The following is a 16,390-nucleotide window of genomic DNA, read 5'->3' on the forward strand; positions in this document are numbered from 1 at the left end:
GGCGCCTGGAGCTCAGTCCCTGCGCCGCAGTTCGCGAAGCTGTGTCCGTTCCCCGGGCTCCCGCGGAGGCCGCGTTCGAGGTCCCGGTCGCGATGGGTACAAAGGCGAAAGCCGCGAGGAGACACTTGCGCCTCTTCACGTTGGCCACCCTGTGTAAGCCCCCGGGTTTCGGGAGGAGTCGGCGGATCGGGTCGGAGGCTGGAGGGAGGCGCTCCCCACGCCAGGCGCCCGCGGGAGGGAGGAGTCCAGAAACCTGCCCTCCTCACCCTCCCAATTTTCTCTTCCATCCCTGGCTGGTCCCTCTGCTTTCTCCTCCCTCCCCCACACTGGTGAGTGGTGACCCACCCCTCACCTCGCTGGGAGGGAGCTGGCCCTTTGCGCACCCCGCGCCGGTGACGAGGGGGGCTGGCTCCACTCCACCCAGGGGAGGCCTGGAGGGCGCGAGGCCCCTTCCCACACACGCCCGCCCAGCCCCGCTTTGCACCCCCAGGAAGGGCCAGCCTGCCCCCCCAGCCCGCACCCAGCACCCACGAACCACCCAAGAGGCCGCGAGCCCTTCACCTCCTGGCTTCCCCGGCGGCTCCTTCAGGGTCCTCTCAGGGGATCTAATAGAGGTGGGCTGGGACGGGGGTCTGTCTCTCTGGCTTTTGCGGAGGCGTCTCCAGCTTCTCTGAACCGTTGGGTGGCTTGGGTGCCCTGGGAAGTGGCTGGGTGCGGAGTTTGAAGAGGTAGCGGACTTGAAATCTGAAAGTTCTCCGAGCTCAGACAGATTCTAGTAGTTACTTTCTGGAATGGCACTCAGGAGTCCTTAATACACAAATGTGGCCTGAGTGGTTTTTCCCGGGGGAGGATGTGCTGTTGGTTGGTTGTTTCTCCTGGAACCAGGACTCTGCCCTCCCCTTGGATGTGAGAGTTTTTTGTTTCCTGAACAGACTCCCTTTCCTGAACAATGGGGCTTACCTGCTGGGGCCTGCCTGTCTCGAGGTGTGTTTGTGTCGGCTGGTTTGGCGTTTGTCAACCTGTGTCAGCACCTGTGTGTTTATCTGCCTGATTCTCCGGTGGCTATACCTGTGCTGAGTGGGTAGTTGTGCCAGTATGTGTTCTACAGGGGCCCTTTTTTTCCTTTATAGCTTCATGTTTAGGAAAAGAAATGAATGATTACAATCAGTATCGTGTCATCTAAATTCATTTTGCTCAGTTTTTGAAGGGCGAATTTAAGTTTCCAGCTGTTAGATGGAGTGATCACTTCTCTGTTAGCACGAAAATAAGAACCTTTGGGTGGATTGGACCAGAGGCAGAGCTCACCCGCTTTCCATTGTACAGATAAGGAAATGCATACAAAGAGGGGAAATGACTTTTCCAGGCTGACAAGAGGGTTGGGGGAGGGACTGGGTGTGGAGCCACAGTCTCTGACGTGCTCTTCCTTTGTTCACTCCTGGACCAGTGTCTCCAGCACCGATGGACACTAGCTGTTGGGATGTGGCTTCAGATCCACTGGTCTACTTACCTTCAACATTTTGCTTTCCCACGGAGTTCTTCCTTCTCTCACCTCTCCCTTTCGTTCTGCTTGAGTCTTAGAACTGCTAGTGACACCCAGGTATTGTTTTTGGTACTCAGTCCTAGAGATTTTGCCAGCCTTTGTGCCAGTACTCTCCTCCCATACCCAGAAGTTTCTTCTGGGTCAATGGCTGTAATTGTTTCTGTCAGTGATAATGCTTGCCAGGTTTGTCACCTTCCCGGAGCCACTTTCTAACCAGCCCTCGCCTCCTTTTCTCTCTCCCCAATTCCCTATATTATTATGACAATCCTACGGAATCACATGGTGGCGCTGGAAGGGTGTTGATAGCACCATTTTGAGCTTGGAGTGTCTTCAGGGATCCAAGCAACAGTGGTTTAGGGGAGCCTGAGATGATGTTACATTAGCCTGGCAGGACAGTGGGTCCCGGGAGGTGACATGTCCAGAGGATGGAGGAACTGACTCTGTAACTTTTTTTTGTTTTCTTTTTTGGTTGGGGTTTCAATCTGTCACCCAGGCTGGAGTGCTGTGGCACCCTTATGGATCACCTCTGCCTCGACTTCTGTGCTCAGGCAGTTCTGCCTCAGCCTCCTGAGTAGCTGGGACTACAGTTGCCCACTACCACGCCTGGTTCTTTTTTATTTATCTGTAGAGATGAGGTCTTGCTGTGTTGCCCAGGATAGCCTTGAACTCCTGTGCCGGAGTGATCCTCCTGCCTCAGCCTCCCCAAAGCTGGGATTACAGGCCCCGGTGACTTTGTAGCTTTTAAATCAGGTTATGGGTGGGGGTGGGAGTGGGGGTTGGAAGCAGAGAAGGATTTTTAAGTGCAAATGAGGATGGAAATCGGCGCAGGCCACCTCCCACCCCTGGCTCTAGCTTGACTTCCTCTCTGCCTTGTTTGTGGTCTTAGGCTTTTGGCTCAGTCTTTTCATCTGTAAAACAGAAGTGGCAATCCTTGTCCTGTCCTTGTCTTGAGAATCTACTGGGATACATTACATTTACATGAAGGGATTAATGTGGGCAGCTGTTATGCCCCTCAGGTTCTGTGAGAAAGAAAGAATGCCAGAATGTTGTCCCCAGAAGAGTAGGTCAGAGGAAGCAGGGCGATTCCAAATGGGTGAGAGTCAAAACGTAGGGGCTTTTCCTGGGTGTCCCGTCTGTCTGGTACCCTGGGAGGCATGTGTGGGTTGCCGTGTGTTCTCCTCCTTCCCCCAGGGCTGCTCCTCACTGTGGGTACTGTGATCAGGGAGAAAGGACAAAGGGCGGACATGTCAAGCCAAAGCCCAATCCCAGCATGGCATCGAATGGAGAGGAAGGCCTGACCCTGCTGGGGAGGGATCCTGGGCTAGACACTGGGAGAGCCGGGCTTGTGCACAGAAAAACTTGGGGCCCGGAGTACAGCCTCCCTTTCCCTGGAGAACCTGTGCTTGGAAAGGTTCAGTCATCTCCCAGGGAGGGGCACGGTTGAGGGTGGATAGGCTGTCTGGCACTGTAACCTTTGGGAGAAAGGGAAACCTGGTGGGAAGGCTGGCCTTTGGTCCTCTCCCCCGACTGAGTGTAGTATCACTCAGTCAGGTACCGGGGCGTTCCGGGAGGGTGGAACTGCTGCCCTGTCGGTCTCTTGAGTCTCGGGTTCCTACTGAGAGGTTTCTGACTCAAGCCTTTTTCTAACTTTGCTATTCAGGGGCAGACTTATCTCAAAACTCTAGGTTGGCAGTGAGTCACTCCTTCTTACCCCTCCCTCTGCTCCCAGGAAAGAACTGCTCCCTCCGAAGTAGAAACTTCGGTGGTGACTGGCAACACCCAGTGAGTGGCAGTGGAATTCCAGTGCCTGCTGGTCATCATGTCCCCCCCCACACACACACACTTTCACCTCATGATGCATCTCTTCAGTTCTTTTTCCTGTCTGAGGTCTCCAGCCAGTTCTGACTTGGTGTACAGCTGCTGTAATTTAAAAATTATTTATTTACAATAGGATAGTTGGCAAAGTTTGAGAATCAAAATGCTATCAGAGGGGTGGGGCACCTCCTTCCCATCTTGCTCCCGTTCACTCCATGCCCCTATAGTTTTTTTCTTCCTTTTTAAAAATTTTTTTGAGTTGGAGTCTCACTGTGTCACCCAGACTGGACCCCACAGCCTTGACCTGCTGGGTTCAGGTGATTCTTCTGCCTCAGTCTTCCAAGTAGCTGGAACTACAGGTGTGCACCACCATGTCTGGCTATATATATATTTTTTTATTGTAGAGATGAGGTTTTGCCAAGTTGCCCAGGCTGGTCTCGAACCCCCGGACTCAAAGTGCTGGGATCACAGGCATGGACCACCATGACTGGGCAACTTGACGAGACCTCATCTCTACAATAAATCAAAAAATTAGCCAGGCGTGGTTAGCGTGCACCTGCAGTTCCAGCTACTTGGAAGGTTGAGGTGGAAGGGTTGCTGGAGCCCAGCAGGTCGAGGCTGCGGTGGCCGGGAGCGGCCACTGCACTCCAGTCTGGGCAACAGAGTGAGACTCCCAACTCAAAAAAAAAAAAAAAAGAAGTGATGGGGCTTGTTTTTCATAGCTGTCGGCTGGGGCTCTCAACTCAAAACTGCTTCCTTTTTCAGAGGTTCAGGAAAAACGCGGATAACCAGGTATCAAATGTAATTGAGGACCAGGAGTCAGTACTGTGATGTGTTGTGGGAAGCAGGGCGATTGGGTTTTCCTGGCACTTAAACCCAGAGTTCATCTGTCTGGACTCCCTGATAAGCAGGGTTTCTGTCTAAAGTCCACTTGTGTCCCTTGTTTTACAATGTGGGGGTGGGGACAGGAGGAAGCCACTGGCTGGCAGGAAGTTTGATGTCAGGCCCCTGGAGTGCATCCTGGGTAGGCGGGTGGGCAGGACCTTCCCTTGCTGTGGGGACAGGGGAGTGGGGAGGGGAGCTGAGCCGGTAGAACTGGAAATGCTTCTGAGAGAGGGCAGGAGGGAGTGAAAGCACTCCTGTCTCAGCCCGTTGCCACTGCTGCCATCCTTGGAGGGGCGGACCAAGCCAGCTGGTCAACGTCACTGAAAGTGCAGCCAAGGTTGGCTGTTAGACATAGCCCAGCCTGTTGTTGGACTCACAAGCCTTCCTCTTGCCCCCGCATTCTTTATCTGTTCCACTCCAACTTCCAGCAAGGACCTGCCAGCTGTGGAACTTCCTTGGCCCTGGTAGGAATTCCTGGTCCTTCCTGAGAGGCCAATCCTTGCAGGAGCTGGCTTGGTCTCTGCAGGATAGGTGGTGGGGGAGAAAAGGGCACACTGGGGTGGAAGCCTTCGGTCCAGGTTCTAGTTCTAGTTGTCTTGCAATGTAAAATGGATCTGTTAATCCAACAAACATTGCAGTTTACTCTATCCTGAGCACTGTGCTAGAGATTAGGGGGCAAAAGTGAAGGTAAACTGGGTTCACTTTAGCTGGTGGCTTTAGAAAGCTCCTGTTCAATCAGGTGCAGTAGCTAATGCCTATAATCCCAGCACTTTGGGAGGCCGAGGTGAGATGATTGCCTGAGCCCGTGGGTTTGAGACCAGCCTGGACAACTTGGCGAGACCTCATCTCTACAATAAATAAAAAAATTAGCCAGCCATGGTGGCGTGTGTCCATAGTTCCAGCTACTTGGAAGGCTGAGGTGGAAGGGTTAGCTGAGCCCAGCAGGTCAAAGCTGAGGTGACCGGGAGCGTGTCACTGCCCTCCGTCCTGGATGACAGAGTGAGACTCCAACTCAAAAAAAAAAAAAAGGAAGCTCCTTGTTCCAGGGCTCTAGCTCTCTCATGGCTGGAGGGTCCTGTGAGGCTCATGTGCCCAGGGAGAAGTCTAGGTGAATTCATAAGGAAAACCTGAGAAACTGTCTGGCAGCTTCCCTCCTCTTTCTTCCTTTTTTTTAAAAGAACGAATTCAAGCAGCTAATTGCACATAAGCAACCTGAGAAAAATTCCAGTAATGAACAGGATATGTAAAGAAAACAAAGTGTTTCTTTTTTTTGAGTCGGAGTCTCACTCTGTGGCCCAGACTGGAGTGCAGTGGCTGTTCCCCGTCACCTCGACCTGCTGGGCTCCGGCGATCCTTCTGCCTCAGCCTTCCAAGTAGCTGGAACTACAGGCGTGCGCTGCCACGCCCAGCTGATTTTTTTGATTTATTGTAGAGATGAGGTCTCGCTGCCCAGGTGGGTCTGGAACCCATGGGCACAGGCAATCCACTCACCTCAGCCTCCCAAAGGCGCGGGATTACAGGTGGAGCCACCGAGCCCGACTAACAAAGGGTTTCTTTAAGCAACAAAAGGAAGTCACTTTTCTGTTGTGGGTCAGACCCTTCCCCATCAGGTGATGGTTACTGGTGGGCTCTGCTGAGTGTCCAGAGGCCTCACCCGCTTTGCCAGCTTCTCATCTAGTGTCTCTGTGTGGGCCATGAAGCACCTTCTCTGGGCAGAGCAAGTACCTGGGGAGCTGGGGAGGATGCAAGCAGGACCCAGGAGACTGCAGGCAGAGAATGACTAAGTAGGGCACAGATCAGAGTTTGTCAGGAGCTGTCATCAAAGTACAAAATGTTTGGGGAGCATAGATGGGACGAGAGTAACTTTTTTTTTGAGTTGCATTGTCGCCCAGGCTTTAGTGAGGTAGCTATCACAGCCTCAACCTGCTGGGACTACAGGCGCATGCCACCATGCCTGGCTAATTTTTTTTGGTTATTATGGAGACAAGTTCTTGCCATGTTGCCCAGGCTGATCTCAAACTCCTGGGCTCAGGCAATCCTCCTGCATTGCTTCCCAAAGGGCTAGGATAACAGGCCTGAGCCACCATGCCTGGCCTGAGAGTAACTTTTTAAAAAGATAAATGTTTTATTAAAAAAGTGATACAAGCCGGGTTCGGTGGCTCAGCCTGTAATCCCGTGCCTTTGGGAGGCTTAGGTGAGTGGATTGCCTGAGCCTGCGGGTTCGAGAACCGCCTGGGCAGCGAGACCTCATCTCTACAATAAATCAAAAAATTAGCCGGGCGTGGTAGCGCGTGCCTGTAATTCCAGCTACTCGGAAGGCTGAGGTGGAAGGATCGCCAGAGCCTAGCAGGTTGAGGTTGCAGTGGCCGCTCCGGCCACTGCACTCCAGTCTGGGCGACGGAGTGAGACTCCAACTCAAAAAAATAAATAAATAAAAATAAAAGAGTGATACATACTCAATGTAGAAAAATGGGAAAACACAGAGGACTATTGAGAAAATAAAATCACGTGTTATTCTGTTATCTAAAGATAAACACTTATTGCTGGTGTTTCATTCATTCTAGTCTTAACTCTGAATTAGTGTGTAATATACATGGTAAAATATGCTTTAGACAAGGCCCATTCTATAGCACTGTCATGTATGGTTGTGCTTTTTATTGGACATTTAGGTTTTTTGTTCTCTACTGTGCTAACATTAAACTGTCCTTGTGCATAAATCTTTAAACTTACCTTTTTATTTATTTATTTTTTTTGAGTTGGAGTCTCACTCTGTGCCCAGGCTTGATTGCAGTGGCACGATCACAGCTACCATAGCCTCAACCTGCTGGACTAAGGGCATCCTTCCGCCTCAGCCTTCTAAGTAGTGGAACCACAGTCGTGTGCCACCACCTTTTTTTTTTTTTTTTTGGTCTGTTGTGTTTGCTTCACCTTTCTGACATTTATTTATTTATTTAATTTGAGTTGGAGTCTCACTCTCACCAAGGCTGGAGTGCAATTGCAAAAGCTCATGGCCACCGCAGCCTTGAGCCTTGACCTGCTGGGCTCAGGTGATCCCTTCTACCTCGGCCTTCCAAGTGGCTGGAACCACAGGAGTGTGCTATCACGCTCAGCTAATTTTTTTTTTTTTTTTTTTTAGCTGGAGTCTCACTCTTTGTCACCCAGGCTGGAGAGCAGTGGCACGCTCACGGCCACCGCAGCTGCGACCTGCTGGGCTCTGGCGATCCTTCCGCCTCAGCCTTCCAAGTAGCTGGAGCTACAGGCGCGCGCTGCCATGCCCGGCTAATTTTTTGATTTATTGTAGAGATGAGGTCTTGCCAAGTTGCCCAGGCGAGTCTCGAACCCACGGGCTCAGGCAATTCACTCACCTCGGCCTCCCAAAGCGCGGGATTACAGGCTGAGCCACCGAACCCGGCCCTAATTTTTTGTTTGTGTGATTTATTGAAGAGAAGAGGTTGTGCCATCTTGCCCAGGCTGGTCTTGAACTCCTGGTCTCAGGAAATCCTCTCGCCTCCACCTTCCAAAGTGCTGGGATTGCAGATGTGAGCCACCATACCCAACTCTGATTTTGTTTTATTTTTATTGTGGTCTGTATGATTTAAGCAAACTTTAAAAAAATTGATATATAATTTTGCATGTGTATGGGGATACGTGTGATGTTTTGATGCATGTATAGAATGTGTCATGATTAAGTCAGGATATTTGGGATATCCATCACCTCCAGCCTTGATCATTTCTTTGTATTGGGAGCATGTCTTTTACTATTATCATTTTTTAAATTATTTTTTCTTTTTTTATTCCTTTGTTTTAAAGATGTGGGAGTACAATTCAGGGTTAGGTATACAAATGTTCATTATGCGGGTACCCTTATTGATGAGGTGTGCCTTTCCCTCTCTTGGCAGTTTCCCTCAACTGCCAATCCCACCCCCCCTCTTCTGGCAGTTTCCCACTACTGCCTTTTTTTAAATTTTTTATTTTTTGAGCCGGAGTCTCACTCTTTTGCCCAGGCTGGAGTGCAGTGACACACTCATGGCTACTGCAGCCTCTACCTGCTGAGAGTCAGGTGACCCTTCCTCCTCAATCTTCCAGTTAGCTGGAACTACAGGTGCACGCCACCACACACAGCTAATTTTTTGATTTATTGTAGAGCCGGGGTCTCGCCAGGTTGCCCTGGGCTCAGGCAATCCTCTCACCTCTGCCTCCCAAAGTTAAGGGGTTACAGGCATGACCCACCATACCCAGCTAATTTTTTATTGTAGAGATGGGGTCTCGCCATGTTGCCCGGGCTGGTCTTGAACCTGTGGACTCAGGCGATCCTTTTGCATCCACTCCCAAAGTGTTAGGATTATAGGTATATGCCACCATGCCTGGCTTATCTATCTGTTTATACCCATTAACCAACTTCTCTTCATCCCCATCCCATACTCTTCTTAGCCTATCATACTCCATGAGATCCCCTTTTTAAACTCCCATATGTGAGTGAGAACATGTGATATTTGCCTTTCTGTGCCTGGTTTATTTCACTTAATATAGTGACCTCCAGTTCTACTCACGTTGCTGCAAATGACAGGATTTCATTTTTTTATGGCTTCTTTTCCTTTTTATTCCTTTTTCCCATTCTCCTTTTCTCTAAATTATAATAATGTTTGCTTGCTTGTTAGCATATGTCTTTTTTTTTTTTTTTGAGTTGGAGTCTCACTCAGTCACCCAGGCTGAAGTGCAGTGGCATGCTCATGGCCACCACAGGCCACCTACTGGGCTCAGGTGATCCTTCTGCCTCAGCCTTCCAAGTAGCTGGAACTACAGGCACGTGCTACCACGCCCGGCTAATGTTTTGATTTATTGTAGAGATGAGGTCTCGCTGCCCAGGCGAGTCTCGAACCCGCGGGCTCAGGCAATCCACTCACCTCAGCCTCCCAAAGGCGCGGAATTACAGGCTGAGCCACCGAACCTGGCTTTAGAATATTTCTTATTCTACATATTGTTACTGTATTTTAGACATATCTCTTTTTTTTCTTTTTTTTTGAATCTGAGTCTCACTGTCACCCAGGCTGAAGTGCATTGGTACGTTCTTGGCCACTGCAGCCTCGACCTGCTTGGCTCAGGCAATCCTTCCACATGAGCCTTCCAAGTAACTGGAACTACAGGCATGAACCACCACACCTGGCTAACTTTTTGATTTATTGTAGAGAAGAGGTCTTGCCAAGTTGCCCAGGCTGGTCTCTAACCCCTGGGCTCAGGCTGTCCTCTTGCCTCAGCCTCCCAAAGTGCTGGGATTACAGGTTTGAGCCACCGCAGTTAGCCCTTAGACACATTTCTACACCAGTTCAAATCCATCTACCTTGACTTTTGGGATAGCAATATGCATTTTTTCCCTCCAAAGTTACTGGTAGTCAATGCAGTGTCATATACTGGGATCAGATAACCTGTGTTAAGATCTTAGCTCTGCCACCTACTATACTACTTTTGTGACCTTGAGCAAATTAATTAATTTATGTGACCCAATTAACTCTTGGGTGATGAGAGCCATACTAGTATCTATCTCATGATATTCTTAAACGGATTAAATGAGTTAAACCAGACCGGGCTCGGTGGCTCAACCTGTAATCCCAGCACTTTGCGAGGCTGGGATGAGTGGATTGCCTGAACCAGCGAGTTCGAGACCCACCTGGGCAACTTGGCGAGACCTTGTCTCTGCCATAAATAAAAAATTAGCCGGGCGTGGTAGCGCGCTCCTGTAATTCCGGCTACTTGGAAGGCTGAGGCAGAACAATCACTAGAGTCCAGCAGGTCGAGGCTACGGTGGCCAGGAGCATGCCACTGCACTCCAGTCTGGGCGATGGAGTGAGATTCCAAATTTAAAAAAAAAAAGAGTTAAACTAGTATAGGGCTTAGAAGAGTGCCTGGCACATAGTAAGCGTTCAGTGAATCTTAGCTGTTCCTGTTACTTTTTTGAGTGGTTTTCTTGGTCTTGCTCAGTAATCTATGTTAGAATTCACATAGGATGGATTAAGCATATAGGACAAGCCTTATAAAGAGGGCTTCAAGGGTTATGCTGATTCTTTCATTGTGCAGAAATGTCATAGTGCCTTAAGTCAAGACTGTATTCCCTGGTGACTTTGCCAGGATGTCCACAGCAGATGACCCGCTTATACCACTGTATTGATTTGCTAGCGCTGTCATAATGAAGTGGCTCAAACAACAGAAATTTATTTTCTCACTGCCTGGAGGCTAGAAATGCAAGATTAAGGTACTGGTAGGGTGGGTTTCCTCTGAGGCCTCTCTCCTTGGCTTGCAGATGGTCCCCCCTTGCTGTCAGTTCACGTGGTCATCTCTCTGTACATGCACACCCTTAGTGTCTCTCGTGTGTCCTATAAAGACACCAGTCAGGTTGGATGAGGGCATGCTCCAATGGCCTCCCTCTGACTTAATTAGCTCTGTAATGGCCCTGTCTCTGAATATGGTCACATTCTGAGGTGCTGGGGCTTAGGGACTTCAACATATAAAATTTGGGGACAAAGTTCAGTCCCTAACAACCATAATTTTTAAAGATTTGTTTATTTACTTATTTTTGAGTTGGAATCTCACTCTGTCACCCAGACTGGAGTGCAGTGGCACACCAACCATCCCAGCATCGACCTGTTGGGCTCTGGTGATCCTTCCGCCTCAGCCTTCTGAGTAGCTGGAACTACAGGCATGTGCTACCATGCCCAGCTAATTTTTTCATTTATTGTAGAGACGAGGTCTTGCCGAGTTGCCCAGTCTGGCCTTGAACCCACGGACTCAGGCAATCCACTCGCCTCAGCCTCCCAAAGTGCTGGGATTATAGGCTGAGCCACTGTGCCCAGCCAACCATAATCATTTTGCGGATTGCCTCTGCAAAAGGATTACACTTCTGTTCTGGCCAGGGGTCTTTTCTTCAGCTGAGTTGGGCCTGCCTGGAGTTTCTTCATTACTCTGGTCTTGAAGACAATGGAAGTGTAAATAGATCTATGTCTATTCCCACTTCCTGCTGCTATTTCAGGCCATGCAATAGAAGACCTCCTGGCACCTCTCCCACTTTTGGCTCTGCACTTTCCTGGAGGGCCTGCATGTAGGAAGCCAGCCTTTACCATTGTGATGCTAACCCTTTGGGAGGTAGAGGCGAGAGGATTACCTGCACTCAGGGGTTCGAGACCAGCCTGGGCAACTGGGTGAGATCTTGTCTCTACAATAAATCAAGAAATTAGCTGGGTGTGGTGGTGTGCACCTGTAGTTCCAGCTATTGTAAGGCTAAGGCGAAAGGATCACCTGAGCCCAGCAGTAGAGGCTGTGGTGGATGTGAGCATGCCACTGTACTCCAGCTTGGGCAACAGAGTAAGACTTCGTCGAACACACAAACAAACAAGACAAAACAAAGCAATGAAGCAAATTTTTAAATACTTTTTTTTGGTGGGGATACAGGGTCTCACTATCACCCAGGTTGGAGTGCAGTGGTACCATCGATCAATCACAGCCTGTTGGACTCAGATGATCTTTCTACCTCAGCCTCCTGAGCAGCTGGGACTACTGGTACATGCTACCATGTCCCGCTAATTTTTTTGTAGAGACGAGGTCTCACCAAGTTACCCAGACTGGTCTCGAACCTCTGAGCTCAGGCAATCCTCTTGCCTCCACCTCCCAAAGTGCTAGAATTGCAGGCATGAGCCACTGCCAAAACTTAATTTTTTAAAAAAAGGTTAGTAAAACCTTTATTTTTCCTGAATAAAGCATCGAACAGTTTAAAAATGCTAGTATTGAAATTTTATTTATTTATTTTTTTGAGTTGATATCTCACTCTTTGTCACCCAGGCTGGAGTGCAGTGGCATACTCACGATCACCACAGCCTTGACCTGCTGGGCTTAGGCGATTCTTCTGCCTCAGCCTTCCAAGTAGCTGGAGCTACAGATGCACACCACCATGTCCAGCTAACTTTTTTGTGATTTTATTGTAGAGATGAGGTATCTCCAAGCTGCCCAGGCTGGTCTTGAACCCCCAGACTCAGGCAATTCTCTCGCCTAAGCCTCCCAAAGTGCTGGGATTACAGGCTGAGCCACCACACCTGGCCTAGTATAGAAATTTTAAAAAGAATGGGTTTTGAATGAAGTGTTTTCTTCATCTGAGTATACAGCATCGATCTGTTTTAAAAGAGGCTTTAGCTGGGTGTGGTGGCATGCCTCTGTAGTTCAGGCTATTTGGAAGGCTGAGGGGGAGAGACTGCAGTAGCTGTGAGCATGCCATTGTATTCCAGCCTGGGCGACAAGAGTGAGACCCCAACTCAAAAGAAAAAGTAGGCTTATTTTTTAAGATAAACCTTAATAAGTAAATGTGACCGTGAGTGGCCTGCTGTGACCTAATTTGTGAATGCTCTAGCTGTTGAGTTAACATTGACTATCAACTTGTATCATGCATTATGCTAAGTGATGGGTATTCGGAATAGTAAATAACACATGACCCCTGTTCCACAGGGTTTTACCATAAGAGATTCACTTATTCACTGCAGAAAGTGCTTTGGTAGTGTTTTGCCTGGGATCATGAAGGCCTAGGAGAGAGGCCTTGGTGCGGTAAGCCTTGGGCATGTGGTTGGTTATTTCCCCAGAAAACAATGCGGATGATCCCATATGCGCCGGCCAGATCAAGGGGTGGGGGAAGGGTTCCACAGGGCAATGGCATGAGCAGAGGCAGAGATTGTGAAACAGCCCCACCTTTGCGGGGAATTTTGGGTAGTTTTTGTATGGCTGGAGGTTAAGTTGCAACAGTAGAGTAGTGATGTAGATGATAAGTTTATCACAGGTTCAGGCAGTGCTAGAACTTTTTTTTTTTTCTTCTTTTTTTGAGTTGGAGTCTCACTCTGTCGCCTAGACTGGAGTGCAGCAGCTTGCTCAGGGCCACCCCAGCATCCATCTACTGGGCTCCAGCAATCCTTCCGCCTCAGCCTTCCTAACCAGAACTACAGACGCATGCTACCATGCTCAGCTAATTTTTTTCTTATTGTAGAGATGAGGTCTCGCCAAGTTGCCCAGACTGGTCTCGAATCCATGGGCTCAGGCATTCCTCTCACCTCAGCCTCCCAAACTGCTGGGATTATAGGGGTGAGCCACCTCACCCGGCTCTTAGCTTACTGAAAAATTTAGATGGTCTAAGCAATGTGGAATCATCAAGATCTTCAAGCAAGTGTCAGATTTGTGTTTTTAGGAAGGCTGTGTAGCCATAGTGTAGCACAGCCTCTGTAGTTGGATGGCACTTATGTGAATCCATAGTACAGCTCACTTTGCGACCTTAGGCAAGTTACTTGCTCTTCTGGGCCTCGGTTTCCTCATGCAGAAAACAGGGGTGGTGCCTGGTGCGGTGGCTCATGCCTATAATCCCAGCACTTTGGGAGGCAGAGGCAAGAGGATTGCCTGAGTTCGAGACCAGCCTGGGCAACTTGGCAAGTCCTTGTCTCTATAGTAAACCAAAAAATTAGCTGGGCATAGTGGTGTGTGCCTGTAGTTCCAGCTACTTGGAAGGCTGAGGCAGAAGGATCGCCTGAGCCCAACTGGTTGACACTGTAGTAGCCATGAGCATACCACTGCACTCCAGCTTGGGTAACAGAGTGAGACTCCTACTCAGAAAAAAAAGAAAAAGAAAATAGGGATGATAATAACAATATAGTTCACCTCTGAAGGCTACTGTAGGGATTAAATGATGATACATATATTGTATTTACCACAGGGCCTGGCATAGAGTAAATGCTTAATATATGTGTGCTCGTTGGGCTGTGGGACAGAAGATGGATTTTCTGTACATGGGCCCAAAACCTGAGCTGGCCAAAAATCTGCTAATGCTTTTGTATGTGTGTGTGTGTGTGTGTGTGTGTGTGTGTGTGTGTGTGTGTGTGTGTGTGTGTGTCAGAGTCTCATTCTATCGCCCTAACTGGAGTGCATTGACATGCCCACAACCACTACAGTCTTGACCTGCTGGGCTCAGACAATCCTTCTGCTTCATCCTTCCAAGTAGCTGGAACTACAGGTGTGTACTACCCAGTCTGGCTAATTTTTTTGATTCATTGTAGAGACGAGGTCTGGCCAAGTTGCCTGGGCTGAACATCAGTGGGACATTGGTATGTGTTTGCGTGGTGTGGTAAATATAGACCCAAGATTGAGTGCAGAAGGGGGCTGTGAAGAGGCAAGGGGCACATAACATAGAGGAGGAGGGTGAGCAGGAAAACTGGCCTTCCTGAGGTAAACAGGATTCCTCGAGAGGTTGCTCCTAGCTCTGCTGGTCTGTCCAAGAAGGTTCTAGATAGGAGTCAGCCTTTTTTTTTTTTTTTTGAGTTGGAGTCTCACGCTGTCGCCCAGACTGGAGGGCAGTGGCCGCTCCTGGCCACCGCAGCCTGACCTGCTGGGTTCCAGCGATCCTTCCACCTCAGCCTTCCACGTAGCTGGCATGCACTACCACACCCGGCTAAAGGAGTCAGCTTTTCTAAGGCAGTTACAGTGATAGGGAGAGAGGGTTTGGTGGGCTGGAGTGTAAGTACTTTCCAGGTTTCATTTATGTTTATTTAGGCGTCTTGTTGAAGAAAACTTTGAAATCAGGAGAAGGACCTCTGGGCAGATGAAAATAATAAGATAGAATACTTACTTTGTCACTTCCTGTTGGTCAGACACTATTTTAAGTACTCTATTTGTACAGTGTTTGTTTGTTTAACACTTGCAACGGCCTTTGATCTAGAAACTGTTATTATCCCCCTTTTACAGATGGGTAAACTGAGGTTCAAAGAGGCTAAGTGGCTTGCCTGAGTCACACGGCCCAGTAACAGAGCTGGGATTTGAACTCAGGCAGTCTGGATCCAGAGGCATGTTCAAGAACGAGAAGGGGCTCATGGGCCAGGATGGCCAGGGCGTCCTGTGGTGAGACGCAGGAAAGACATGGTGGAAAGGCCAGGCTCGACTCAGGCTGTGAAATGAAGTCATAGTAGACTTGAGTATCGGCACAGGCAGACACAGGCAAGCCTGCGGCAGAGGCCACTGGTGAAGGTCACTGTGTTTTATTTATGTCTTTATCTATCTTTTTTCCTCTTTATTTTAAAGATGTGGGTTACAAGTCAGGATTAGGTACATGAGTAGTCTACCTACAGGTGAAGTTTGAGCCTCCCCCCGGTCCTCACTTCCCCTGGTTTAGGATCAGATACCCTTAGTGATGTTGTGTGCTCCCCCCGGCAGTGTCCCCGACTGCCCATCCCTCTCTTGTATTATGATACATGTTCAGGACCCACTTATGAGTGAGAACATGTGGTGCTCGTTTCTTTGTTTCCATGATAGATTACTGAGTATGATAGACTTTAAATCCATCTAAGTTGTTGCAAAGTCCATAATTTTGTCTGTAGGTCAGTGTTTGATTTGGGTACATATGTGGTATAATTCCTGAATGTGTTTTAGCTCTGATCATCTGAGAGGACTTAAAAAATAGCTTTACTTAGAGTCAGAAGTGATGGGGAGTAACCTTCCAACGCAAACATTGTCATGTGTACCTGTGTGTGTTTCTCTCTGTTTCAAAGACCAGCTTTTAGTTTAATTAGATGCTGCTCTGTATTTGGGTGGTATCACAGGCTGGGTTCTTGGGAAGCTGACTCTGAGATGTCAATTATCATACAAGACATTCATTAGGGAGTGCTTTTGGGATCCACACTTGTGAAAAGGCCGGGAAGGAAGCAGGACTGGGCGGAGGGAGAGGCAAGAGCTCAGCCTACCCCACAGGCAGCTGGGGAATGGGAGTGGTCCTTCAGTGTCATCCCAAGTTAGGAAGCCAGGAGACAGACGATGCTGGGCATTGTACAGGCCCCACACCCCACTGACCAAGCCTTGGAGACCGGCTGTCCCTGCCCTGCCCCTGGTAGGAGGCAGGCTGTTGGGCAAGGAAGTTTTCTGACCAGTTTCAGGAGGGCTGATCACCGAGGGCCTTCTTCTGGCCACACTCCTAGCAGCTGGGACAGTAAGTCCTTTCCTGAAGAGAGATCTGGCTTGAGCATCAAAGGGCACATTAAAGACTTAAAACTCAGCCGGGCTCGGTGGCTCAGCCTGTAATCCCGCACCTTGGGAGGCTGAGGTGAGTGAATTGCCAGAGCCCGCGGGTTCGAGACCCACCTGGGCAAC

General features: G+C 49.1%; 1 protein-coding gene across 1 annotated transcript in view; it reads left to right on the top strand.

The window, feature by feature from the left end:
* The window catches only part of F11R (F11 receptor), a 25,459-nt gene that overhangs the window by 1,674 nt on the left and 7,395 nt on the right, over nt 1-16,390 (top strand). The window contains exon 3 of the mRNA XM_021716461.1: nt 12-153. Within this exon, the coding sequence (XP_021572136.1) occupies nt 12-153 (142 nt within the window). The remainder of the gene's footprint in view (nt 1-11; nt 154-16,390) is intronic.

This window comes from Carlito syrichta, unplaced genomic scaffold, assembly GCF_000164805.1.
Source record: "Carlito syrichta isolate Samal-C Ts95f unplaced genomic scaffold, Tarsius_syrichta-2.0.1 Scaffold308820, whole genome shotgun sequence".
NCBI lineage: Eukaryota > Metazoa > Chordata > Mammalia > Primates > Tarsiidae > Carlito > Carlito syrichta.